Raw genomic sequence first — 27,312 nt, 5'->3', positions numbered from 1 at the left:
AATAATCATTTAATGGCACAATTTTAACAAACGAACTATTTTAGTCCTCCATCAAACGTATAGGGGCAGTTGGGCCATTTTCAAGTAGATGAACTAAAATGCAATTTGGAGTATTATATAAGAACTGTTAAAGCAATTTTACCGTAAAAGAAAAAAAAAAAAACCACCACCATATCTGGAGTTCAAAAATTTGCACTATATTTGCCGCATAATGTTAAAATAAAAATACAAATTTAAATTGTCAGATTTTTTAAAAAGAAAAAAGAGAAGAGGAAAATAACTAAACCTAAGACATCAGGCTTATCCCATACATCTGAGCCTAATTTCTTTCCAACTTATTCACACTAAAAGAGCAATGAAACAGTCAAATCTCAGAAACATAAGATGGACAATTTACAGATTTGGAGTAGTTAGCATGAAATCAAGTCTTCCTTATCAAGGAATGAAGAGCTTTATTAATGTATTTAGGAATCTAACAAAAGAACAGTCCCAAGTTATTGATAAACACTAGTTATAACGGTACAACAAATTCAAATTTAAAATCAAATTTTAATTGATTTGGTAATCAATTTTAAAACATCTTTTAGGGGCTTGAATTTCAAATTTCATAATTTTATGTTTCTTTTTCCAAACTATATATATATATATAGAAAGTATATGATGATTGATGAGTTACTTTATTGGGGTTTTGAAGTTGAAAAGACCTCACAACATTGAAACTAAGTGAAAAGCCAACGTTTAGGAATTCAAGTTCCATTCCTTGATAAAAACATGTTACCGAAACAAGGAAAAGGTTATCACATGCTTTCACTTTTTTTTTTAACCAAGTCAAAATGTATTGTTAGAGTTTGCTAAAGATTAGTGATCTAAATCTCGTTACTTGTTGAATAAATAAATACTGTAATAAAATAATAGAATTTGTGGGGGGCGAGAAGTCAAGGGCCATATAAAGCTATATTTCTACTATTTGATTTTAATTAGAACATGGTTTTATCTTTTATTATTTCTTTTCAATCGTTCTACCGTCATTTTGACGTTTATTATAACAAAATTAATTATACTTCATCTATAGTTTTAATGTTATTTTTTTTATTTTTAAGAAAATCTACTTCAAATATTTTTTTATTTTAAAATATAAAAATATTATATTATTAAATAAATTATTTTAAAAATATATTTAATTTAATTTTATTATTTCAAATTATCAACCATATTGAGTGTGCACTAGTTTTGACATTAATTATCTATTAATCATTCAATTTTTATATTTTATTTTTTTAATATTAATTTTATTATAGGTTACATTAATAACAATTATAATGTCAATTGAATTAGAACTCAAATGATAATCTTCATATTTTATTAACATATACATTCTTAATAAATACCATATAAATTATGTTTTCTTAAAGGTTTTGAACTTAATAACGCATAATTATCACTTTATCAGTAATTCATAAAAATACAAAAAAAAAAGTTTCTTAAATAAACTCGAATATTTTAAGATAAATATAAATCTAAATTATTGGTAGAAAAACGTAAAAATCAATTACGATTTAAAAGAAAAAGTTAAAAAATGAATTTTAAACACGAACCACACAAACACGGCCTTAGCAATTGGTAGAAAACAAAGAGCGACTTTGCAACGACAGACTCGCGACTCGCGAGTTAACTCAACCGAGTTAGCGAGTCATAGACTTCTCATTTTCTCTAGGCGTTGCTTATTGTCATGTCGTATCGAGACTGAGTCACCTTTTAAGTAAAACGGGCTTCACTTTAAAGCCAACCTCTTCATTTTTCTTCCTATTTCAAAACTTAACAAAAAAAAAAAAACTGTCTCAGATCTGAGGTGCCGTTGCTGATTTGTTCATCAGCTTGATTGAATCTGACGCCTATTATCGTCGCCGGCACCGATCTGTTGCTTTAAAAAGAAATGGAGAATTTAATTTCTCTTGTGAACAAGATTCAAAGAGCTTGCACCGCTCTTGGTGACCATGGAGAAGCAAGTGCATTGCCGACTCTTTGGGACTCATTACCTGCGATTGCCGTCGTCGGCGGTCAGGTCAGCACTCGATCTTCCGTTCTATTTTCAATTCTAGTAAATTTTTTTTCTTTCAGCTGACATGAGGTTTCGAATTTGAACAGAGTTCAGGGAAATCTTCGGTGCTCGAAAGCATTGTCGGCAAAGATTTTTTACCCCGTGGATCAGGTAAAATTAAGAAAAGATGACATTAAATCAAGAAATGAGTATTTTTTTTGTTCACTGAGTTAAAAATTCATGCAGGAATTGTTACCCGGAGACCTCTGGTGTTGCAGCTTCATAAGACTGATGAAGGAAGCAGAGAATACGCTGAATTTCTTCACCTTCCAAGAAAAAGATTCATCGATTTCGGTAAGTTTATTACTTTTATCCTTTCAGCTTTCGTTTTCGTGCCAAATTTTAGCATCAGTTAGACTTAGGTTTTAACTTCACTAATCATTATCTGTGTTTGCAGCTGCCGTTAGGAAGGAGATTCAAGATGAGACGGATAGAGAAACTGGCCGAACCAAGCAAATCTCCAGTGTTCCAATTCATCTTAGCATATATTCTCCCAATGGTATAATCTGGTGGCAGATAATTATTCCTTCTCTTTTGTGGATTATTTATTTTCTATGTATTTACTAGTTTTTTTCCCCTTTACTTATTCTGTGTTCCCTTCCCCCTTTTTTTTTTTTTTTGCAGTTGTCAATTTGACTCTGATTGACCTTCCTGGTCTTACGAAGGTAGCAGTTGGTAAGTTAATGAATGCCCAGTAAATTTACACCTAGAAAAATTTAAGCCTTATATTACTGTTATTTGTTGACTGCAATATATTTCCACGGTGACCTAAAAAAGAAGTGTAATATTCAAAGTGCAATTGTCTTTCTCATTTTAAATTCAAATATAATAGCCATACCATTTTATCACTTTTAAACCCTATCCTTTTAGCTTTTCCGCTGCAACATGACCAATGAAATTCTTGATTAATTTGTATGTTACTATGTGAAATTGATTGATTATCTTGCTAAATGTAGAGGGTCAGCCCGAGAGCATTGTGCAAGATATTGAGAACATGGTTCGCTCTTACATTGAGAAGGTAAAATGCATTTGATCTTTATTGTGTGCTCCTTCTAGTAAAATTTACTTAAATAAGATTTACAATGATGTTACTGCCAACAATATTTTAGGATAATGTGTATTTTATATGTGACTTCTTCAAAAATCCTAGGAAAAGTGGATTGTAGATTGTTGCTGTAATTGCCACTTCCTCTGTTTCCAATAACTTTGCAGTGTACATTTTTTATGGTTTGTGCAAAAATGACAGCTGAACATTGTTGCTATTTTTCTTGAACTTTTTCTGCAGCCCAACTGTATTATCTTGGCAATTTCACCTGCTAATCAAGATCTTGCTACATCGGACGCAATTAAAATCTCAAGAGAGGTGGACCCTACAGGTTATTATTTTGCTATACTAGTTCATTCAATATTCTTTTCCTTGCCATGCAGCTCAAGATTATCATCGTCTCTACTTTCTTTTGAGAGATATCAATGAACCGTGAAGTCATGCGTGTTTTTAAATTTGTACTACTATTGTAAAAGGATTGCTATGATGTGTAAACTTTTGACTCATTGGTTGCTCAAAGCATTATGGTTGGATGTTTTGGGTTTTCCTGATACTAAGCATTGTTATAAATCTTTCAGGGGAGAGGACTCTTGGTGTCTTGACAAAGATTGATCTGATGGATAAGGGCACTGATGCAGTTGATGTAACTTGTTTTATGCATGATTTGGATGCTAAAACTTTTAAATCTTTAGTATTGGATGCCTTAGGTGTTATCATGTTCTGATTCATGTTTCCTTTGACTTAGATATTGGAAGGCAAATCTTACCGGCTGAAATTCCCTTGGGTTGGTGTCGTGAATCGCTCACAAGCAGATATTAACAAGAATGTGGATATGATTGCTGCTCGACGTAGAGAGCATGAGTATTTTTCTGGTACGCCTGAGTATAGGCATCTTGCTCATAGAATGGGTTCTGAGCATCTTGCTAAGATGCTTTCAAAGGTAATCTATAGGGCGTTTATTTCTTTTTTCCTTTTTTTTTTTACTTTTTATGCTATACTTTCTTGTAAAGGACAAGATGATACTGGGTTTAGTGCTATCTTTTCTTAAGTTGTATTAACTTTGTCATACTGGTTAATGTCTCAGCATTTGGAAACTGTTATCAAGTCTAGAATCCCTGGCATTCAGTCCCTTATTAATAAAACAATTGCTGAACTTGAAACCGAATTGAGTCGCCTTGGAAAGCCTATTGCAGCTGATGCGGGTGTAAGTGTGCTCTTGTGTGTGGATTTTGGAATTCTTTGGCTATTCCACTTTCAGTTGATTATTAGTTATAAGCTCTTTAGGAATTACTGATGATTGAGATGCTTATACAGGGGAAGTTGTACACAATTATGGAGATTTGCCGTCTTTTTGATCAAAATTTCAGAGAACATTTAGATGGGGTGTATGTATCACGTCTTGTTTTACCTTCCTTAATACACCTGTCTTTAACATCATTCAATTTTTGCTAATTTTGTTAGAGGTTTTGTCTTGACTTTCAATGTTGTTCACAGGCGTACTGGTGGTGATAAGGTTTACAATGTTTTCGACAACCAACTTCCTGCTGCTTTGAAAAGGTTGCAATTTGACAGGCAACTATCAATGGAGAATATTAGGAAGCTTATTACTGAAGCTGATGGCTATCAACCACATTTAATAGCTCCTGAACAAGGATATCGTCGTTTGATTGAATCTACTTTAGTTACTATCAGAGGTCCAGCTGAGGCTGCTGTTGATGCGGTACGAAAGTAAATTTTAGAAAAAATGGTATATCTGTCATATTCAATTTGGCATACCAAGGTCATCTGGTTTTCTTTTTCTTTCAGCATCAGTTCAGTTGTGTTTCTTAAAAAACATTTTTTTTCTTTCAAGTATCAAGATTCTTGCTTTCCTCTTCTATTTAGTTGTCTTGCATAAAAAATGTTGATAATTTTTAATTGCTATTAAGGTCTCGGTTTACTAGGGATCATGTTGGTCATGGAGTGATGCTTCAAATTGGATTGATTTCATTTTTTACATTTTTCAGACTCATTCCATTCTGAAGGATCTGGTTCACAAGGCTATGAGTGAAACTCCAGTATGTTCCCATCTTTGCTTATATTGTTCATGCATCAAAGAATTTTTGCCTGCTATTTTTCTATCTTTTGACATTGAGTTTAGTATTCTTCAAGGTTTATAAGAGTCAACATGGTTTGGTTTTCAGGAGTTAAAGCAATATCCTGCACTCAGAGGAGAGGTGGGAAATGCTGCGATCGAGTCTCTTGAAAGAATGAGGGATCAGAGCAAAAAAGCAACACTTCAACTGGTTGATATGGAATGTTGTTACCTTACAGTTGAGTTCTTCCGAAAGCTTCCTCAAGACGTGGATAAGGGTGGCAGTGCTACGCAATCAATATTTGACCGATACAATGACTCCTACCTGAGGAGAATTGGTAGGTTCATATACACAAAGTTTGAGGATGGATCTCAATTGTTTGAAACTTAATCGAAGGATACTATTATTCGATGTATTTTATTTCTGATAATGGGTTTCTAACAATGTATGAGCAGGAAGTACAGTTTTGTCTTACGTAAATATGGTCTGCGCTACTTTGCGCCACTCGATTCCAAAGTCCATTGTTTATTGTCAAGTCCGTGAAGCTCAAAGAAGCCTGCTTGACTTTTTCTACACGGAATTGGGTAAACTGGAGGTGAGAAATGTCCTCTCTTAACCAACTTACCGTCTGTTACTTATTTTGGTGAAACAGATGAGGATCAGTGAATGATTTCTGGGAAATTTTTTTTGTAGCAAAAACGATTATCAGCGTTACTGAATGAGGATCCAGCAATCATGGAACGCCGATCCGCTCTTGCGAAGAGACTGGAATTATATAGGAGTGCACAAGCTGAAATCGATACGGTCGCTTGGTCCAAGTAAGAGTGGGTAAATTTAGATCCATGGGGCATGGTATTGGGATCTGTTTTGATGTATTTTCGTTAAAGCAATATATTTTTTACCATATTTAAGAATGCAAACATCATTTGTTGTGTATTCTGAGTTTCTTTAAAGCTGTATAATATGCAAATGGTTTGCCACTTTATCGTTTATGTGATTTTTCATTCATTAATTTAAGCATCCGAACACATTTTGGAAATAACTTAGAGTCTTACCCAAATACATCTCGATTCTTTCTTTTTTCTTTTTGCAATTTATTAATTTAAGCATTTTTGAGATAAATTTTAAAATTACTAGATAAATCCTCTTCCATATTTTGACCAAGATATTTATATTGGTATATAATGATTTGATTCTATATTTTGAATAAAATATTTATATTATAAATATATAATAATTTGATTCAAGAAAATTAACTTTTAAGGATTTTTTGATATAATGTTCAGAATCACTCCACTCTTAAATACAATAATACAAACATGCAATAAATTAATACATGATATAAAAATAATATGAAAATTAATTAAAACATTAAATGAAACAAAAATTACACGAATATATTATAGGTACATTGGTAAGTAACACATAAAATTTTAAATAGAAGCATTATGATAGACTAAGTAAAACATGACTGCCACAACATAAACATGTTAAAATATATTTAAGATTACTCTGATGGTGCTGATATCCATATTGTTGTTGAAATGAGTATTTAAATGCGTTGAAATATATATTTTTTTAATTATATATTAGAGAAGGGTTATAAATAATTTTAAAAATTATATAATAAAAAAAAGTTTTGATAGTCATAACCCCAGCATTTTGGAAATAATTAATAATGCAATCAGTTATGATATTTAATAAAAATATTAGCATTAAAAAAGATATTAACTAAACATTCCCCCATTTTCCACAAAATAAACTACTTACCCTGCCCGCCAAATTCCAAGCCTGACTACGACTTCTTGAAACATTAACACAAAAGAAATGTTAACTACTCATCTTCTTGCCATCTTTCTCATTTCCGCCATTGTTTCGCATTCCAAAGCTCTTCGATTCCCTCAAGAACTTTACAATCTTTCCTCAAATCAGATCTTCATTGTCGATAACCTTTCCAGGCCTCCTTCTTCTTCAGCTTCTCCCACGCCCTTGTTATCCCCAGCTGTTTCTTCCCCTCTGGTCCCTGCACTCTTCATTATCGGCGACTCCACTGTCGACTGTGGCAACAACAACTATCTTGGCACCTTTGCTCGCGCCGATCGTCCTCCTTATGGTCGAGATTTCGACACCCATCTCCCCACTGGACGCTTCTGCAATGGAAGAATCCCTGTTGATTATCTTGGTAATTCATCACTATCTTATCTTTCTTCATTTTCTTGCCTGATTTTATTCATGTTTTAGGCATTGAGTGTGACATTGGGTTAGTTTTATGTCCTGGGCATTTTTCATTTTTTCATATTTGGATTTTGGTTACCTTTTAATCAGCATTGCATCTTGGACTTCCCTTTGTGCCGAGTTATCTTGGACAAACTGGAGAGCTGGAAGATATGCTTCATGGAGTCAACTATGCATCTGCCGCCGCTGGCATTATTTTCTCAAGTGGATCGGAGTTGGTATGAATATGATTTCAACTGTCTCATTAATAAATATATAAGAGTTATTTTATCAACTTGAAATTCGGATTGAAGTTCTTGCAAGTGTTTACAGTCACCCTCAAAAGATGGCATCCAGCAGTCTGGGATTCGAATCTCGGCTGTCCCTTGCTTTGGGCAAATGGATATTGCTAAAGGGTACAAAAGATCCCAGGAATTTGCGGCTCTCCAAATACAACAGTTTGGGGTACTCGCACCCTGAGATCAAGTAACATAAATCACAATTTCTCCTTTAGGTAACTAGATATTCATATCATTTGTTCATCAAATAGGGTCAGCACATCTCACTCACCCACCAAATTCAGCAGTTCAGTGATACTTATCAGCAGTTCGTTTTAAGCCTCGGTGAGGATGTCGCCATTGATCTCATCTCCAGTTCAGTTCTTTACATTTCGATTGGGATAAATGACTACATACACTACTATTTGCGGAATGTATCAAATGTGCAAAATTTGTACTTACCTTGGGGCTTCAATCAGTTCTTAGCCTCCACAATGAGGCAGGAAATAAAGGTGACTATCACTGTCTTCTCTTTGTTTCATGCTTAATTCTAGTTTGTCGGAATTTGGATTTATTGGTAACTCCTGATCTGTTAAGTATTGGTAAACCAGAATTTGTACAACACAAATGTTCGGAGATTCGTCGTGATGGGGCTTCCACCAATCGGTTGTGCTCCGTACTACTTGCAGCGGTACAAGAGCAACAATGGGGAGTGTGTTGAAGAGATAAATGATATGATCATGGAGTTCAACTTTTTCACGAGATACATGACTGATGAGCTTCTCCATGAGCTTCCTGATGCTGGCATAATTTTCTGTGACGTGTTTCAAGGTTCCATGGATATAATTCGCAACCATAAGAATTACGGTATGATCATCCAAATTCTGAACTGTGTTTTTCTCTATGCATTTTGTTTGAGATCCTTGATTACCTTTTGATGGCTTTTATGGATTCCGATTCAGGTTTCGAGTCCACTGCCAATGCTTGCTGTGGGTTAGGGAAATATAATGGATGGATGATGTGCATGTCACCGCAAATGGCGTGTCACAACGCTTCAGATCACATCTGGTGGGATCAGTTTCATCCAACTGATGCAGTGAATGCGATACTTGCAGACAATGTGTGGAGCAGCCGTCACACCGAAATGTGCTATCCAATGAACTTGGAAAAAATGGTTTTTAGTCAAAGCCTGAACAACCTCGTATAAAACCTTCTTCTGCTAGCAGGTAGCATCTTTATCTGCTAGAATTTATTACCGACAAACAAAGATTGAAACTAGCATAGGGAACATTCTGATTGAGAAATTTGTTATTAGCACTAATTGTAAAGATTTTATATACTGCTTTAATGTTGGGCTTACAAAATGTAAAATAGATTACTGAGCATATAAAACATCATATTACTCTTTAGAATTCATATAAATTCTTTCCAGTCGTCCGGAACGAGTTTTCATCTCTGCTAGGAATTGAATAAATTTTCAGTACATACAGTTCCTATATGGTGCAGAAGGTATCAAGTTATTGAAAATTGAAATCAGATTTCATAATCCAAGTGCAAACAATGACCTGAAATCAATAGCTTCAGTTCAGTTTTTTCTCAATTCTTCACTGGTTGCTACAAATCCCTGACTTCGGAGTTCATTACAAAGCTGGGAAATGCAAGGGTTAAATCCCTGAAACATAATATCCGAAAGTAAATATTTCATCGAATGACTGAGTTTGGAATCGAAAAGAGAAGACCGAACTCGAGTGACACTCATAGAAGGAAAAAGGATGAACTTAGACTAGAGGCGAAGATGAAAGAACTTTAGAACTCACTTCAAATCCGAAAGAGTCATGATCTTTATGACTGACGGATTCTTTTTCACAAATTCCTTCCATTCTTCGTCATCGATCTTCCCATCTCTTTTCGTATCTGCCTCTATCATTGTCTGCACAAATAGGAATATACGGCCATTGTAAAAGGTCCAGAAAGCAGAATGATAAAATGGAACAAATCTATCAGTTCAAAATGTCCAGCACCTTTTCCACAATCAAGTCCACCACATCTCCGGAAAGTGACATGTTGTTTTCGCAAAGTAGAGCCATTACCATCTCTTTCAACTTCCGATTTAGGTCATAAAGAAGGAAAATGAGATGAAACGTCAGAATCTGAATGCAATGATCAACAAGAATATTGAGTAGTAAACTACAAAATTATAGAAGTTTGATTTCGAAAATGGAAACATGATGACAATAGTACTACATCAATCAGGCAAGATATAAAAAAAAAAGAGTGATTTTTCGTTGATATTGACGTTATCTGAAGCAAACAATTAAGAAAAGATCAAGTTAAAAAGTACTTACTTCTTCAACCTCGATGCAGCCGGTCTGTCGTAGGTCATACAGTTTAAATAAGACTGTAAGAAGATATATTTACCAACTTTAGTTTTCATTTGTAAGAATAACAGAAATGAAAGAATTATTTTTGATGCTATGGTAGATGAAAACATTTTATCTCAGATGTGTATTACATACAAGCAATTTTATCTGCTTCGGGAGCATTAGGATGGAACACACTTAAAGACCGGACGAACTCTCCGAATTCAATAACCCCATTATGTTTAACATCGAATAAATCAAATATCTGCAATAAACTAGATATGTATTGAGAATTAAAGTATGTAAAATGACAAAAGAAAATAGTTCCGAATGACAGGATACTCACTCTATCCGCAAAGAGGTTCTGCTTATTGCTGTTTTTAAAGAGTGCAAGCTGAAATTCTTCCTGTTTGGAGAACATTTCAAAGAAAGTGAACTTAAAAGAAATGGTGAAAGAACATGTATTGATTTTTCCGAATTTCAAAGAAGCTATGGTTGGTACATTGCGACTCAAACAATCTAAGGTAACCCCACAAACAGAAATCAAATATATGAACCATACTGGAATAGATGTACCTTGTGAATCAGACCATCGTCAATTATGGAGTTGCTTAACTTCTTGAACAGATCATATAAAGCTTCTACTTCGTTCACCGTAACTGTCAAAATTTAAGACATGCTCTACACTTAGGCAACCAAATATACTACAGATTGTGCGAATTGATACTCAGAAATCTAGCCTTTTAAGCAGCAGCATATGTAGGATCGATATCCTTTCATCTATGAATCTTAAAAACTAAAGCAGTTTCAAAGTTAAGTACTCTACAAGTATATTGTTTGCACAACAGAACTAAGTGGGAATTGCGAAAAGAAAAAGACTGAAACATGTAAAGAGAAAACAAGTTATTAGGTCATTCTTCACTGTCTAACTTACAAGGTGTTTCGGAAGCAAGATTGATAGGCGCTTCATACCCAGCCTTGTGTCTAAGTTTCTTCAAGCAAAAGCAGCCCATCAAAGTATGCAGAACTAAACAAAACAAGATTCTCAGGGATGGGATTCGAGCAAATAGTCTATCTGATGATATCTGCTACATCGAGACAAGAATTTACATCCATCCAACAGTAAAATCCTTAAGAACTAAAACCATCATTTCTGTATATCTCAAAATTTTACTATGAATACTCTCTTAAAAGAACTGTTACTACTATATTGTGCCAAGCAAGAAGGAAACAGTCACCACCAAAAACAGTGACAGGACAAAGATATGCAATGAAGTGAATCGTTTGATAGTGGTTTGGCCTCCAAAATAAAAAAATAGTTAGTAATGAATTAAATCTACTAAACTGGATCAGCAGGAGTGGGTGTTAGATTCTAATTCTCTTAATTACTTGAGCTAATTCCTTAACCATTAAAGACATTTAGGCCCAAAAGAAATCAAGATCCTAAAAATGCAGAAAATCATGCGAGAAAGTCAACTAGTTTTACAGACAGGAAGATGGTGTAGGACCCAAAATAACAAATAGAAGAAAAAAGTCGACATTGTCCCATTCCAACTGTTCCATTCAATCAAAACAACCAATAATCAAGCTTTCAGTTGTCTTAAATTAAACCAATGCATCCCACAAAAAGAAAAAAGAAAAAAAAACCATTAGTTAAAAGATGACACCAGTTCAAAATCTATAAAAGGGATGAATTTTCCTACCATATATTGAAATAACAAGAGAAATTATAGATTTTGTTACATGAGTTGACCTTTATTTTTCGGAAAGAGGAGGAGGGGGAGGAAGATTGGTGATTTCAGAACTCCATTAATTAGCTGAGCTCAGTACTCCACTGGTGCTTTGTTCTTCTTCCTTTGTCTTGATTGTGCTTGGATTTGCAGACTATAATGGCTGATGATGACAATAGCTTTTTCTGACTCATTTTCTATGTTCCTTTTGAAACAATTATTTATATTTCCTAAAGTCTTCGCCTTTGATTTATATTTTTCTAACAAAAGTACAAAACCAGCGTTGTCTGTTTGTCCAAGTCCGATTATTGTTTTGAACCAACTATGTTGTAAGCTTCCATAAATCACATACAGTTCAACTTCAACTTCAATTTCAATTTCATGGCTAACGTCGGACATCCATACCTCTCACTAGTGCTCCTTTAGTCACTATATGTATATTTTTGCTTAATTCAGCTATATAACTAGACTTTTCTCAATTTAATTTCCATTTTGATACTTGCATAATGCTAATTAATAAAAAAAGTAAGACATGGTAGATGACATCATTGACTTTATACTTTTTGTTGGAGCAAAATAGTAAAATATCAAGGGCTTGTAAGGTGGCTTAAAGCCCATTAGAAGAAGTCTACAAAGTCAAGAATGCCCATGCCCAGTAATAATCCATTGATTCCTACAAAGTCAAGAATGCCCATGCCCAGTAATAATCCATTAATTCAAGGTTTAAGGAAGAATCTTTCTACCTACTGATGTATCTTCTAAGCCTATAATGGGAAGTCGGCATCCTCAAGTTGTCACAAAAAGCTTTATAAAAAGCAAATATCATTGTCATTTGCAACCATACCAACAGTCACAAGGTTTCTTTCTACTCTTTTAAAATTTTCAAAATTTGGTTACGTTGAGTGTTTTCGTAAGTCTATTTTTCATGGAGGTCAATTTTTCTATTTATAAAGCATGGTCTCTTAATTTGACATGCTAGGATTAGATAGGTCCCCATGCATACTAACACATATCTTATTGTAGGGCCAACACATGTTTCTTAAGTATGAGTTCACTGCATGGTGGGGCAAACCCATTTAGGCAAACTATATGGTTTGACGAACCATATACTTAGCGAAATAAAAGGGGTCAAGTTGATCTTAATTGAATAGCGGGTCAATTATAACGAACACCATAACATGTTACATGCTTGATTTGAGTGTTGGAGTGTGCTCCAGAGGTAAAAATTCCAGCCTACACTAACCACAATTCCTTTCTTGCATGTCCAAAGAAAGACTCAAGGAATTTGAGGAGTCTGCTACGTCTATAAGCCACTAAAAAACCACAAGATTATGTCTTTCCACACTCTAAGGCTTTCCAACACCTAATTCTAGGTTTAGGTCTTGTCAAGTTCGTTTCACCGCTTTTAATTTTTCCTCCAACTCAAAACCTTGAGCCAAGACATCCTTCATTCTCAAGGAGTCTATAAACTATTGTAATTGCACGCAAACTACGAGATAACCTTCCATTGCACCAAGATCTCACACTTACGTAACTTCAGAACCATGAGTCACAAGACCCTTACATCCTAAGAGGAGTTTGAGGAGTTTAGAATGTTTACAACTCACTTAGAAACCCCAAGATTAGGCCTCTTCACGCCACAAAACCGTCCAATGCCTAAATCCAAGTTCAAACCTACAAGCTTTTTGCATCACTTGTAGTTTCTCTCCCCTTTGAAACTCCAAGATTAAGAAGTTCGAGTCTTTCATCTTCGAGGAGTTTGAGGAGTCCACATAGCATACCTCACTCATCTTTCTCCCACTTTTAAGGCCTACCTTCCTCGGATACTATGGGAGATGTCAATCTTCCTGATAAGGAGTCTAAGGAGTTCGTAGGCCTTCTCAAATCTCGTCTAAACTCCCTTGGTTCCTAAATGACAATCCTTAAGTTTATGATGCTTCTTCTTCAACTCATTTTGAAGTTTCTTTCTCTTAAGCAGTAAGTGAAGCCTGAAGAGTTCTTAAAGTTGTCCTTAAAGGCTCCTCGTCGCATATCGTAATTAAGTAACCTCAAACTCTCTTCCTTTTCAATTACTAACTCGTTTGTGATTTACTCTTACTAGGCTACCAATGTTACCCACTCCGAAGCAAGCCAAAATGGAAGCTATAGAAAGAAAAATAGTAGCCCCACCTACATTCCTCGGACTCAAAGGCATCAAGATGTTACTATGTTACCTAAAGGCATCAAGATGTTAGTTATGAAGACCTATACGAGCCATTCAATCCTATTGATCATATCAAAATACACTTACCAACATGACACTACAAGGAATGAATGCACTTATGTGCAAAGGTTTTTCCGGAAAGAACTTATTTATTAATAATTTTGTTTTTATATAAAAATTAAATTGAAATCAAGTCTAATATTATTATATCAATAATAATTTTTTATTTTAATTTTTAAAATATTTAAAAGTATTAATATCGTATATTATTGTAATGGCGTAAATTCAATGTTATCGGAACAGTGGTTTCGTAACCACAAATCCGATTTAAAGAGAAATTTATTTCAATATTTTTGCTTGAAAATTTATATGATAGGAAAATCGTATGAAAATATTGATAGGAAATTTTATCAAATTAGTGATTAGTTAGAAAAAGAAATTATTGAAGAAATTGGGTAAAATAAGGTATCGGGACCTCTATCTCGTAAAACCGAGTCAAAAATAATTTTATAAATATTTATGAAATGTTATTAATGTGGTATTAAAATTTCGTTAGGAAATTTTAATGTTTGGGTAGTCAATTAAATGAAAAGGACTGAATTGTAATAGGTATAAAAGTTACTAGAGTGATTAAATAGCTTATTAGTCTAATGAGAAAGGATATAAAAGGCAATTAGACCCAAAAGTTATTTGGGCTGGACGGCAAGGGTATGAAATCAGCAGAAAAATTGATAAATTAAGGGTAAAATTAGAATATTGCAAAATTAACTAAATAAAACTAGGACTAAATAGCAAATATCTAGATTTCTCTTCATTTCTCTTCAATTCCAGCAGCTAAAAACGCCATAGGAGGGTTCTATAAGCTGGTATTTCATAATTTTTGCACCAAGTGAGTTAATCCTTGCCTTTTTCTTGTAATTTTTGTGTTTCTAAGACTTTTACAACTAGATCCTACTATTAAATTCATTAGTTTTTGATTTCATGGATGAAATTGAAAGTCACCATGGTTGAGTGCTGTAATTTTATGATGAAATAGAATGAAATTAAAGCTTTAATTTGTTTATGAGATGATTTTATTAGGCAATTTCAATGGAAATTGATTTTTAGGACCTAATTGTGAAAATGTTTGGAATTAAAGTCTATTGCTAAAATTCTGATTCCTAAAGGTTGTAAACTAGTTTAAGGTGATAGAATAAAATGTTAATTGAGAAAAATCAGCTCAATTGAGAGGCTAATTGAGTAGGGACGAAATTATCATTTATTAAAAGTTTAAGGGAAAATGGTAATAAACAGCTTGCACTAAAACAGTTTGGACAGCAGCAGTAGACTAATTTTGAAAAATCACCAAAAATTGTAGGAACCGAATTAGAAGATGAAAAAAATATGGAATTAAAGCTTATTGAGTCTAGTTTCTCATAGAAGAAATATTGTAAGCAATGGATTTGTAAATTTTGAGATATAATGAATTTTGTGAGACAAGGTCAGAATGAATTCGGGTTCCCCTGTTCTGACTTTGAAAAATTATAAAAAATTAAATAAAAATAATTAGGGACTTAAATTTATATGTATAGAATTATGAATGAGTCTATTTTTTTATAGAAACAAACGAGAACATCATTTGAATTCTGTATAAAGAGATAATTTATTTTTAGTGAAGAAGGGTAAGAACTGTTAGACAACAGAACAGGGGTGATTTTGAAGAATAAACTGTACTGATTGGCTGAACCAAAAATTCTGAAAATTTTATGGTAAAAATATATATGAGCCTAGTTTCAGGTAAAATTAACGGATCTTAATTTGGAGTTCCGTAGCTCAAGTTATAAATAATTTAGTGACTATGACTCAAGTAGACAGCTTTGAATAAACTATAAATAATAGTTGAATTATAGAGAATGTTGCATATGAACATGAAATGTATTAAATTGATAATTAAATTTATTTATTTAGATCCAGAAGATTCAAATACGAAGCTAGATCGAGGAAAGGAAAAAGTTCGGGATTAATAGATTTTTACTGTTTACAAACAAGTATCAAGGTAAGTTCGTGTAACTTGAATTATATTCTTAAATGCTTGAGATTGTATGTTATTTATGTGAATATGATTTGAATGTTCATTATATGAAAATTTATGAAACATTGATATATTTGATAAAATGGGAAGAAATCCCGTTTGAATGAAAGGAAAATTCGATGGATCTCTGAAAAGGAATTGACGGTAAAAAGGATCTAGCCCGGACGGGTGATCCTATCCTGATATAGCCCTCCCGAAGAATATGTGTAAAATGGATTTAGCCAGGACGGGTAATCCGAATTAGGGTCTGAATTTAGCCTGGACTGGTAATTAAGATCCAAGCTCATTAGAGTAATTGTCGTTGCAGGGGATTTAGCCTAGACTGGTAATCCCGACAATACTCTATGAGTTTATATTGCAGGGGATTTAGCCTGGACTGGTAATCCCGCTGCAAGGTTGAGGTTCGCGGGAGTGTGCTCTCTGAAATGGAAATGTGCGCACATGAATATGAATTGACGGACCCGGAATTGTACACTAAAAGTGTACCTTTGAAAATCCATCGAAATTCCGATAAATTCAACGGGATAAATATGGAAAAATAACAAGGAAATGGAAATCATGGTATTGATGAGCTCATCAATCATAGTATATATTATTGGTACATGAAAATTATTGTACTAACTTGAATGTTGAGTTTGTGCATGTTAGGGTAATAATGCATTGAATGGATATATGAATGTTTATTATATTGTATTGAAAATATTAGGTAAGTATAATTCTTGTTACATGAGCTTACTAAGCACAAAGTGCTTACCCCGTTTCCTTTTTCCCTGTTTTGTAGTGTTAAGAGCTCGGAGGTCGGATTTGGTCGGAGACACATCACACTGTCAACCTCAGGATTTCGGTATATAAAGAAACTTTATTTTGGAAATCAATGGCATGTATAAGCTAACAAAGTAAATGTTAACGTGAAATGAATGTAAAGTTAGCCATTAGTATGGTTAACAAACCTGGTTATAGATATGTGATGACGTTATCTTATATAAATGCATGAATCTATCATGAAAATATGTTGAATTGATTTGGTTGATGTGGATTGGTCTCGATTTAATATTACAAGGAAGGTTAGATATTTATAAAAGGGCTATATTGAATATAAAAAAAAATTTAATTCGTAAACTCCGGTAATGCCTCGTACCCTATTTCGGCAATGAATACAGGTAGGGGTATTACAATTATAATGTTCAATATTATTAAACATACCTATTTAATTATTTATATTTAATAATATAATTAATATAATTTAATATTACAATTTTATTTTAATAATAAATTTTAACAATAATAATTTTAAATTTTAAATAATGTTCTAAATATATTATTGAAAAATATCTATATCAATATTTTAATAATAAATTTATATTACAATTATAAATATAATAAATATTTTAATTATATAAATATGAGTATTTATTTAAATAATATTTAATTTTATGAAATTTAAATTAAATTTAAATTAGATAATGTTTATTAATTAAGTTTATATATATGATATTAATTATTATAAAATAAATTTTGATTCTAAAAAAGAAATATTACTATAATATTTTATAAAAAAAATATTTATATTATGTTTATTTCATTAAGAATAGCTTTAAAAAATATTTTAAAAAAATACGAAAAATATTTTTATTAAAAATTATTTAAATATTAAAAAATATTATTATTTTTTAAAAATCAATCTATTTTCTAAAACTCTGAAATTAGGCTTAAATCAAAATTTCACAACTCAACTGGAGATGAAAAAAAAACGTATCCCTTACGACGCCGTTGCTAAAGAAAATTTTCTGAAAACTACAATTACGAAACTATCCCCCAATGCTGACCTATTTTTTTGGTTTGAATTTCTCCCCCAACTCCGTTACGACTCTCCGTCCTCTCTTCTGCAACGAAATTTAATTTAATTTAAAAAATATATTTTTTTTCAAAACTTCAGGATATAGTATTGCCGAAAGCCTCAAATTAAGAAAACAGACCTGAGAATTGTGTATTAATTAAATTTTGTTTTGGAATCAGTGGGAATTTCTAGGGTTTTATTTCATGTACGGGGAAGCTTTAATGTGTCATAAATGGAGATTGCCTATAGCCTCTCCATAGCCTTCAAGTCCCTTCAGCCGTTCATCATAGCCACAATCATCACCTTCCTTTCCCTCCTCGTCGCCGTCCGATCATTCTTCAAGAGGCCCCGCAAATCAAACGCCTCTGGTCCCTCCACGTCATCCGGCAAAGACGAAAGCAAAGGAGCCACACCCTCGTCCTCCTGCAACTGTTCCCTCTCCCGCAACGGAAATTCCGATTCCGCGGCGTTCGTTCACGGCGGTGCCGGTGCTCCGGTTGAGGGAAGTATGGTGACCGCGGATGTTTCCAATGTAGTGGCGGAGAGACAGAACGGGGCGTCGATAATGGAGCAGTTAGTGCCAGAGATTACAACACACGCGCTCAGTTACTTGGATTATCCGAGCCTGTGCCAGCTCTCCATGACGAATTCGCTGATGAGAAAGGCGGCCAATGATGATAATGTTTGGAAAGCGCTTTATCACAAGGTACCCAATTTCCTCAATCTTTTAGTTCTTAGTTTATTGGAGAGAGTAGAATTAAGAACCTAACTTAACAAAATCGTGGCACTACTTGTTTATCTCGAATGAAAAAAATGTACTTGCTTTAATGTTTATGTGTCTTCTATTTTGTTCCTTTGTGGTGTGAGTTTTTTATCACCTCATAGGCTTTAGTAAGCAATCAATGAATCACTCAAAATTTTGAACTTTTGGGCCGTTATCTGGTGATTGCAATTTTTTTTTCTCTTACCACTGTGCATTATCATGTTTCTCTTAAAAGTTGGTTGTTTCTGTGTTAATCTTTTGTTTGTTAGGATTTTACTTTGGAGCAAGATACCGTAACACCAGTTAATGGGTGGAAGGCATACTATGCGGCTACAAGAGCCATAATGAATGTTAATACCGAATTCTTTAACATCATCAGAGATAGGTCTCTTCCAGGGATGATTCGTTTTTGGCTCAATGCGGATTATGTAAAGTGTGTTCATGCATCTGGAGAACTTTTTTCAGGGTTTGTTGTTTACTGCTTTTTGTCTTTATGATGATGGAAGGTTATAATTTCAGTAATTCCTATGATTTTTCATCAAGCTTCTGCTCTAAAATTCATGGTCTAGTCTTGAGGTAGGTCTGGGTTCAAACTTTGAACTCGGCCCTGTAAAAGTTATGGTGTCATTACTCATTTTAATTCTTTTATCTTGTTGCTTGAACAATTTCATGTAGATCTGTTCCACTGTATGAGTTACATAGACATGCGCTTTTTTTGGCCATATAGATGGACATGCTTGTCTGCCCATTTATAGATGTAATGTAATGCAGCAGTTAATTAAATGCGAGTCAAATGTGGATCTGGTCCTTTGATGTTTTCCTATCTAAGATACCTAGTATATGCTGCGATGATTTCAAAATATATGAAACTAAAAAGGAGATCTAACTCGGAGGATGATAGTGGATTGATTATACGACCACGATATATGTGGCTTGAGTCTGTTTAGTTGGTTCCAACATTGGAATTCTTTTACAATATTAGCTCATGGTGATTTCCTCACTTGGAGTAACAATGCTTTTTCCCTAACTTATTAGTGCACTTCAACAAAAAAAATTTGTCATGTTTTTTGCTATAAGCATGAGACAAATTTATGCCTCAAACAAAAGGCAAGGTACCCCACAGGTGCAGGAAGTATTGAGAAGAAGAGATGTTATGCTGAAGATAGATGTTCACATATACCTCATGTTGATATACATAGACCAATTTTTAACAGTAGAAATAGATGAAATTTTAATTGAAAAGACCAATTTGCTCTTTGATTTAACTTATGGACTAATTTGCACATTTTTTTAGTAGAAAGGGCAAAATGCAATCTGGCTCCTAGTACAAGGGCCTTGATGATATTTCTACCCTCAGCCTAGTCGTATCAGAATTATGACCTTCATGGTTTTTTATTTTTTCAGAGGAAGTAGGTTGACATTAGCTAATCTGCGGATTAGTAAAATATATCATCTCAGTATTTTCCTTAGGCTTAGGTCTTTCATATCACTGGTTTGCTTTGCTGATATCTGATGTTCTTTTTCCCAATTGCAGATATAATGCGGTGATATTCAGTTGGCACCTAGCATTTAATTTGCAGCAAGGGGTTGATTTTCATGTTACAGATGTTCGAGCCCGGGTATTGACAGACATGGCTTGGGTTACTATGAAAACCTATGTTGACATGGATAATAGCGCATTTAACATGACTAACGTCTTTGAGTTCCATCATGGACGGTGGTACCTTGTGCATCATCACAGCTCGGTTTTGCTCACTGATGGTGATATGGAAGAACATATTGTTAATGGATAACAGAAAATAAAGAGTTAATAGAAAGTGCATATTTTTTAGGACTAGCCTTCATAACAGACACTAGCAATTAATTTATTAGCAAAAGCAAAGTTTGCTTGAAATTTCTATCAAAGGTCCATCTTTCTCAGCTTTGCCACCTCAGTTTTGGTTTTTTTTCTTCTTTTTTTTTTGCATGTGTGGTAAATCATGTTTCATATTTTAGTCCAATGTTGTTATTTCCTTGCCTCCTAATACATTAAAAGAAGCAGCGCAAGTCGGATCTAAAAGCGTAACACAATAAGAAGTTTAAGTTTGGGCCCACAATCTCAAAGGGTTTCATGGTCTAGTGGTCAGGACATTGGACTCTGAATCCAGTAACCCGAGTTCAAATCTCGGTGGAACCTTAATTTTGTTTTTTTGTTTTTTTTTTCTTTTAAAATTTTTGGGTAAACTACTATTACTCAATAAACCATGGGTATTAATTAAAAGAAGATATCATTTAGTCACTACATTATTTAAAGTTTTTTCATTTAAATTATTTGGTTGCTAAAATTGATGTCATATGATTTTTTTATTGTCATTATTTTCATCATTTGAAAACTTTATTTTTATCAAACAGTTTTGGATGTTATATATCTATAAAATTAAAATTTAAACAATTTTTTTGTCATTTTTTGACATTAACCGTAAGACAGATTTGAATCTAAAATATATTCTACTTATCGATGTCACAAATTTACCGTACCTATCATTGAATGTCGCATGAAGCTTATTGACAGAAATTAAAAAAAAAAGTAAAGTGATTTGAATAAATTTTTTTGAATAATTTAATAATTTAAATGAAAACTTTCAAATAATTTAATCATTAATTATTGATGTATTTTTAATTTATGTTTAAAGAATTTGACATAAATTATGAACCAATTAGAGTCAAAACATGAAGATAAAGTCAAGAAGGGAGAGTGAAACTGAAAATAAGGCCATAACCAGAATTATCATTGTTTCTCGGAATTTGATGCTTGAAGCGTTGAAGCCAACATGGGTTTCTAAAATTTCAATTAATTATATGTACAAGAAGATGCTTAAGCTACTAAGCATTTTTTTCTTTCTAATTCAATAATTAGCTATGGTGATTTGGTATTATCAGTGGCAACCTTGAACACACTTGACACCGCTGGCTTCTTCCAGGAGGCCACCCCCCAAAACCGCTTGGTCCGCCGTGGAGTTACAACAGCTGAGCTAGCCGCCATCCTCATCTTCTCAATCAACGCCTCAGTGTTCACTTGTTGCGACAAAATATCCCCCAGTTGCTGACTGCTGATCACCAATTTCACCTTCCAAACCCCGTTCTTCTCCGACGACAGCACTTCCAAAGCCGACGAAGACCCACTCGACAAATTCTCAACGAAATCCGCCGACGACATCTTCGGTCGCTCAATCTGATCAACCCGATCCACTTCATCTTTCTTAACACCTTCTTCCTTATCCTTTGGAATCACCCCAGAGTCACCATTTTTCTGAAACTTGTCCATGGGAAGAAGATAGTAAAATCCCCCATTAACCAAGCATTCATCTTCAGCCAATGGGGCTGAAGCTTGGCCTCTTCTGCAAATACCATACCCTGGAAAACCATTTACGATGTCCCGAGCTAGTTTGGGGCCCTTGAAATCAATGATTTCGCCGGCATCGGTTAAAACCCTGATGGAATGGCTGCACTCCTCAACGGCACCTTTGAGAGCACAATTCCCCATTTTAGAAATCAGTGTCAGCATTCACAGACAGACAGGCGCTTGAACTGGTATTTAAGACGTGGAATCTTTGGCAAAAACTAGTGGAAAGAAAATGGGGGAAGTACTTGGGGAAAGTACTTGGGGAAAGAGACAAATATAGTTTTGGTTTTCAAAAATTTGATCGGCGCCATGTGATGAGAAGACCGTTGGCAATGGCTTGTGATTATTTAAGGGGGGATTCAAGTTTTAAGCAGCATGGAATGGGGAAGGGGAAAAAGAATAGAAGAATTGATTAAAGAAATAGTAAGGTAAACGACACTTCAGAAACAGTCTAAAATTTCTAATTTCTTAGCCCTCTAAAATTTGGGATTTTAATCTTTTCAGTATGGCAAGGCGTTGTTGACTTATGTTTGTAGACTTGATATTTGAATTTTTATTTTTTTTAAAGGAAGCCAGATGTAAGTTTAGCCAGATCAATCACATAGTATTATAAGCTATTACAGATCAAATTGAAGCAAACATTCAACTGAATCAGGAGGTTGTTCAAAAAGTGTACCCTCGGAGATAGTCCTCTTGCAACCCTGGCCATGGCATCTGCCACGGAGTTGACACCAGGCACTGCATGCTGCACCTTCACTTGCCACTGTTGAGACATCAGTTATCGAATATCATCAACCAAGTCAGTCGTTCCTCTTCTGCTCTGAGATTTAAGGATCTCGATAGGCTGCTAATTAGACTTATTAGGTTCGGACTAGGCACATGCAAAATTTAAGACTTGTTTTTTAGGCCTAGACCCAACCCAAAAATTTGGTTTAAAATTCTGTCCAAGTCCAACCTAGATTAAAAATACTAAGCTCGAGCTCAACCTGACTTGTCCGTATTAAATTTCTTTAGATTATTTTTTTTAAAAAATAAATTAAAAAAATATAATACTATCTAATATATTAAAAATATTAAAATAAATATTTCCTAATAAATTAAAAATAGATTAAAAAAGTCTTTATACTTAAATAACACTAAAGTAGTTATCATTTAGTAAGCAAATATCTCTAAAATAGTAGCAAAATTAACAATAAAATAAGAGTTATACAATATCCAAATAATAACAATAAAATGGTAGTAAAACAACAGTGAAATGAAAGCAAAACAACAAGAAAACAACTAATTCAGCCCGGCTCGGATAAAAAAAATTACTACATGAGACTCGACCCATCTAAAAAACAAGCTTTATTTTTTTATCTAAGCTCTCTCTCTCTTTTTGGTGAATAGTATAAAAACTATATTAAAGAATTACATTGAAAATAGCTAAGAGATAAAAACACCATTTTCCTTGTTTACTTCAAGAAATTCTAAGGCTTACTTAGGCGGGAGTTCAAACAATTGTAAGCCCTCCTTTTTTGCAAAGGCCAACTTAACTAAACAATTGTGCTTTGATTATGCTCTCTAAAAATGTATCTTAATATTCACCAATCTTCTTGAGACAATATGTGATGAATTCGTTTGATTAGGTCAGAGTTTGAGGTACTCAAAACACTTTCATATATGACATTAATAGCCTTCAAACTGTTTATTTGAATTATCATCTTGTCATGACCTCTTTGTTGAGTGAGCTTTAAACCATCTAGAATACCCACATATTGAATTATTTGTTATTCATTTTTATCTTACCTTTACTAAGACAGCATAACAATATTAGGTTTTGTGATGAATACAATTTTATATATTCTAATTATTTAAAATATAAGTTAAAGCTATAGAACATGTCAAATTCCTTCTTAAAATCATTATCTATCAATGTTTAAAACCATTTTTATATTTTTAAAAATATAAATATTGCCTATTCTAAACTTTGCTGCTTAATAAGGAATAGGGATAAATCTTAAAATTATATATAAAAGTTGATTTAATGTGTAATTGTATACATGAATTTTAATTTGGTGTAATAATATACGTGAAATTCTAATTGTGGTTCAAATGTATACTTGAAACATTAATTTTGATTTAATCATACACATATTTAAAGAAATAAGTATTTTAGTTTATTTTTATATTGGATAAATATAATTATTTATGCATGCAATATATAAATATAAAATAATGTTATTATATCAATAATTGTGTTAACAATTTATAAGAATTGGATCAAATCAAAATTTCATGTATAAAATTACACAAAATCAAAGTTCATATATACAATTACATATTAAACCATAGTTCATGTATAATTTTAGTATTTATCCTGAAAGAATATTATCAAAGTTCCTATAATAAAAAATTGGAAAAAAATAATAGACCACTAAATTTAAAACCAACAATATACTTAAATTTTTAAATATAAAAATATATTAAATTAAATAATTTATGGTGCACGTTCATATTAGAGTTATTAAATAAAAAATATATTTTTAAAAATAAACAAATAAACAATCTGTTGGTTTTTAAACAGTGCATGCTAATTTCGTAAAATTTTGTTATTTAATATAGAAACAGTAAAAGTTTGGCTCCATTGGCATCATCATCAAGGGTATACACCTTGTATTGTTGAAATTTCAAATACAGCTACTTTAAATAATGCAAGTAATAAAAATTAAATCTTAAAAAAAAAGCTTTTTTTATATAAAAACATTAGAACATGATTATGAAAAATGGATTTTAAAACAAAAAATAAAGCTAAAAAGCCAATATTTTCTTGATTTACGCCATCACCGGCGTTTTTAGCCTAGGTGGCAGTGCCCCTTATACAATTCCATGGAAATTTTATACAAGGAAATATGAAAAAAAAAAAAACGATGAAAGCAATGGAGTAGTAGAAGAGTTTTCCAGAAACATCAAATGGGTGTGTAGGAGGTAAGTTTATTATTTATATGTCCTATTAGGGTTACCATTTTGTGCAAATTGTGCACTTAATGGTTCTAATTTTAAAAATGTATTGGATCAGGTGCTTTTGCATGGCTTCATCTAAAACCTACCTTCTTGTTTATACAAATGGATCAATTTGTGATTGACGGAATAGTAAATAGAGGCATAGGGAAACTTGTCCAGACGTGGCTTATTTTTGTTCAACCCAACAGGCTTGTATGTTTGGACCCATTTAGGTCAGGCCTATGAGAAATTAGTAATTCGAGTTGTTTTATGTTGGGTGCATGACTTTTACAATATATAATATCATTCACAATAATAAAATTTATAGTTCGATAAATGAATAAATAATATCCTCTTATTCATATTTAAAAAATAAATATGGTCCTAAACCATTTATTTTTATGATAGAAGACTTGATTATTATTTGATAATAAGATATAACCTACAAAATAATAGTTTAAAATTACTTCTTCGTTGGAACTAATAGAAAAACTGAATGATAGAAATACAAATATATTTTAATGATATAATTCTGGTTTTTCGTTAGAACAAGCAGATGGTATGGTCCTATTACACGCTAAATGCCTCAATGTGTCCCCTCTTTGAACATGGGTAGGCAGAATGATGGTGAACTCTAAGATGATGTTTGCCACAAAATTAAATCGACGGGAATGTTACGTTAATTAGATTAGGATATATTAATCATGTGAACGAAAATTTTATATAATAAATATATTTATTAATAAATATGTAAATATTAAATAAAATTTTAGATAAAATGGTAACATTAATTTATGTACGATAATAAAAAAGAAAAAATGGCTATACATCTTACTAAATATATTGTTAGAGTTGAGTAAAAAAATTGATTAAATTAAAAATTGACTCGAATTAAGATATTTGGACAGTTTATGAAATACAAGTTTAAAAATTGTAATTATTAGAAACTCAACCAAATTTTGTTCTTAATTAATTTTAATTTTTATGATATAAAAAATATTTTACATTTAAAATAATAAAATTAATTTAAAAGTTCTTAAAAAATTATTGTTTCTTAAAAGTATTTATGAACAAAATTTTAAAATTTTATCAAATAATATTTAAAAGCTATAAAATAAAATTTATTTTATTAAAATATGTTTAAAAAAATAAAAAAATAAATATAAAAATAGAAAATCAAACTAAATGGAATTTTGATAAATAATTTAAAAAATCTTTAAAACCCGACCGAAACTAACCGATTTCAACCATAGTTAACGGGAGAGTAATGATCAATGCGCCATCAAATAAGCAGCATAGCCCTCTTTTTTATTCAGCCACAAAAGTAGATCTCAGTGGACATGGTCCAAGTGCAGGATTTTACCTACTCAAAGTTCTGTGATTCTGACCAAAAACGAATATCACAATTCTTAACCAGATTGTTAATTTTCTAACAATATGATCGAGTTTGATTTTTTTTTTATAGAAATGAAGTATGGCCAGTTATTTAATTTTTTTCAGAATATCTGCAATAAGAGATTTTATTACTTGACACTAAATATTTTTGTTTCGAAAAAATATCACAACCTTAAAATAAATAGATAAATCCCTCATAAGTGCACAATCGTAAACTTCTCTCAATGCAGTATAGTAACTCTTTATGCCATTGTATCTTTCAAATCTCTCATTATAATCTGTATTAGGGTGTTTATGAACTGAGTCGAGCTCATGCAAGATATCTAGACTATTTTTTCAAGTTCGGGTCTGACTTGAAAAATAGACTTACTTTTTTACCAAATTTAAGCTAATTTAAGAAAAGTAAACTCGGGCCCAACATGGCTCATCCATATTTGATTTTTTTTAGATTAGTTTTTATTTCAAAATAATTTTTTTTAAAAAAATTAATACATTAAATACCTTAAAAAATGCTAAAAAAAAGTTTTCTAACACATTAAAAAAATTTATATTAAAAAACGCTACCATAAATATTTATTGTATATAAAATAATTTTTAAAATTTTATATTTTGAGTTGAGTTAATTAGTTAGATAATTTTTTTTAAAGTTTTGGATAATGAATTTAATTGTTATTGGATTAGTAATTTAATATAAATATATAATTATTATTTAACATGTGTAATTAATATAATTAATTTTTATAACATAATATAGTCGGGTTAGGCCAGGCTCGAGCTAAAAAGTCTTACCTAAAACTCAATCCATATAAAAAACGAGTTTAGAATTTTACTCAAATTCATTTTCTAAATCTCGTATTTTTTTTTGTACAAACTTTTTTC

The 27,312-nt window shown here is 32.4% G+C and overlaps 5 protein-coding genes and 1 non-coding gene across 9 annotated transcripts; 4 read left to right on the top strand and 2 right to left on the bottom strand.

The window, feature by feature from the left end:
- Positions 1 to 1,609: 1,609 nt before the first annotated feature.
- On the top strand, positions 1,610 to 6,203 carry LOC107896456 (dynamin-related protein 12A). Of its 2 annotated transcripts, XM_016821632.2 has the most exons (16): positions 1,610 to 2,062; positions 2,146 to 2,209; positions 2,285 to 2,392; positions 2,496 to 2,597; positions 2,723 to 2,773; positions 3,055 to 3,116; positions 3,384 to 3,474; positions 3,722 to 3,786; positions 3,889 to 4,083; positions 4,228 to 4,347; positions 4,458 to 4,528; positions 4,638 to 4,863; positions 5,150 to 5,200; positions 5,327 to 5,555; positions 5,674 to 5,813; positions 5,912 to 6,203. In XM_016821632.2, exons 1-16 carry the CDS (start codon positions 1,934 to 1,936, stop codon positions 6,038 to 6,040), a joined length of 1,833 nt encoding a protein of 610 aa, XP_016677121.2. In that variant the 5' UTR covers positions 1,610 to 1,933; the 3' UTR covers positions 6,041 to 6,203. The 2 variants fall into 2 exon arrangements, with proteins under 2 accessions (XP_016677121.2, XP_040932955.1); XM_041077021.1 differs by lacking the exon at positions 5,150 to 5,200 and having other exon boundaries at positions 1,618 to 2,062.
- A 737-nt stretch (positions 6,204 to 6,940) lies between these two features.
- Positions 6,941 to 9,122, top strand: LOC107896454 (GDSL esterase/lipase At1g71691). Its single transcript, XM_016821628.2, has 5 exons — positions 6,941 to 7,400; positions 7,544 to 7,671; positions 7,983 to 8,222; positions 8,322 to 8,577; positions 8,673 to 9,122. The coding sequence occupies exons 1-5, from the start codon at positions 7,046 to 7,048 to the stop codon at positions 8,915 to 8,917; spliced, it is 1,224 nt and encodes a 407-aa protein (XP_016677117.2). The 5' UTR covers positions 6,941 to 7,045; the 3' UTR covers positions 8,918 to 9,122.
- On the bottom strand, positions 9,096 to 12,054 carry LOC107896455 (calcineurin B-like protein 8). Of its 3 annotated transcripts, none has more exons than XM_016821629.2 (9): positions 11,824 to 12,054; positions 11,005 to 11,155; positions 10,647 to 10,729; positions 10,417 to 10,476; positions 10,227 to 10,335; positions 10,056 to 10,108; positions 9,732 to 9,812; positions 9,528 to 9,640; positions 9,096 to 9,382 (listed from the first exon to the last, which is right to left on the bottom strand). In XM_016821629.2, exons 2-9 carry the CDS (start codon positions 11,081 to 11,083, stop codon positions 9,325 to 9,327), a joined length of 636 nt encoding a protein of 211 aa, XP_016677118.2. In that variant the 5' UTR covers positions 11,084 to 11,155; positions 11,824 to 12,054; the 3' UTR covers positions 9,096 to 9,324. The 3 variants fall into 3 exon arrangements, with proteins under 3 accessions (XP_016677118.2, XP_016677119.2, NP_001313770.1); XM_016821630.2 differs by having other exon boundaries at positions 11,005 to 11,097; positions 11,824 to 12,053; NM_001326841.1 differs by lacking the exon at positions 11,824 to 12,054 and having other exon boundaries at positions 9,325 to 9,382; positions 11,005 to 11,083.
- A 5,809-nt stretch (positions 12,055 to 17,863) lies between these two features.
- Positions 17,864 to 20,594, top strand: LOC107896453 (F-box protein SKIP8). The gene is made up of 3 exons (XM_016821627.2): positions 17,864 to 18,617; positions 18,944 to 19,140; positions 20,209 to 20,594. The coding sequence occupies exons 1-3, from the start codon at positions 18,144 to 18,146 to the stop codon at positions 20,465 to 20,467; spliced, it is 930 nt and encodes a 309-aa protein (XP_016677116.1). The 5' UTR covers positions 17,864 to 18,143; the 3' UTR covers positions 20,468 to 20,594.
- Positions 20,595 to 20,778: 184 nt separating this feature from the next.
- TRNAQ-CUG (transfer RNA glutamine (anticodon CUG)) lies at positions 20,779 to 20,850 on the top strand. The gene has a single exon. It is a non-coding gene; the product is annotated as a tRNA-Gln (tRNA).
- A 720-nt stretch (positions 20,851 to 21,570) lies between these two features.
- LOC107895453 (uncharacterized) lies at positions 21,571 to 22,197 on the bottom strand. Its single transcript, XM_016820731.2, has one exon. It carries the CDS (start codon positions 22,195 to 22,197, stop codon positions 21,571 to 21,573), a length of 627 nt encoding a protein of 208 aa, XP_016676220.2.
- Between the last annotated feature and the right edge of the window lie 5,115 nt (positions 22,198 to 27,312).

The sequence above is a fragment of the Gossypium hirsutum genome, chromosome A09 (assembly GCF_007990345.1).
Source record: "Gossypium hirsutum isolate 1008001.06 chromosome A09, Gossypium_hirsutum_v2.1, whole genome shotgun sequence".
In the NCBI taxonomy this organism is placed as follows: Eukaryota; Viridiplantae; Streptophyta; class Magnoliopsida; order Malvales; family Malvaceae; genus Gossypium; species Gossypium hirsutum.
The sequence above is the reverse complement of the archived record's forward strand: the minus strand, read 5'-3'. Positions and strand labels throughout refer to the sequence as shown.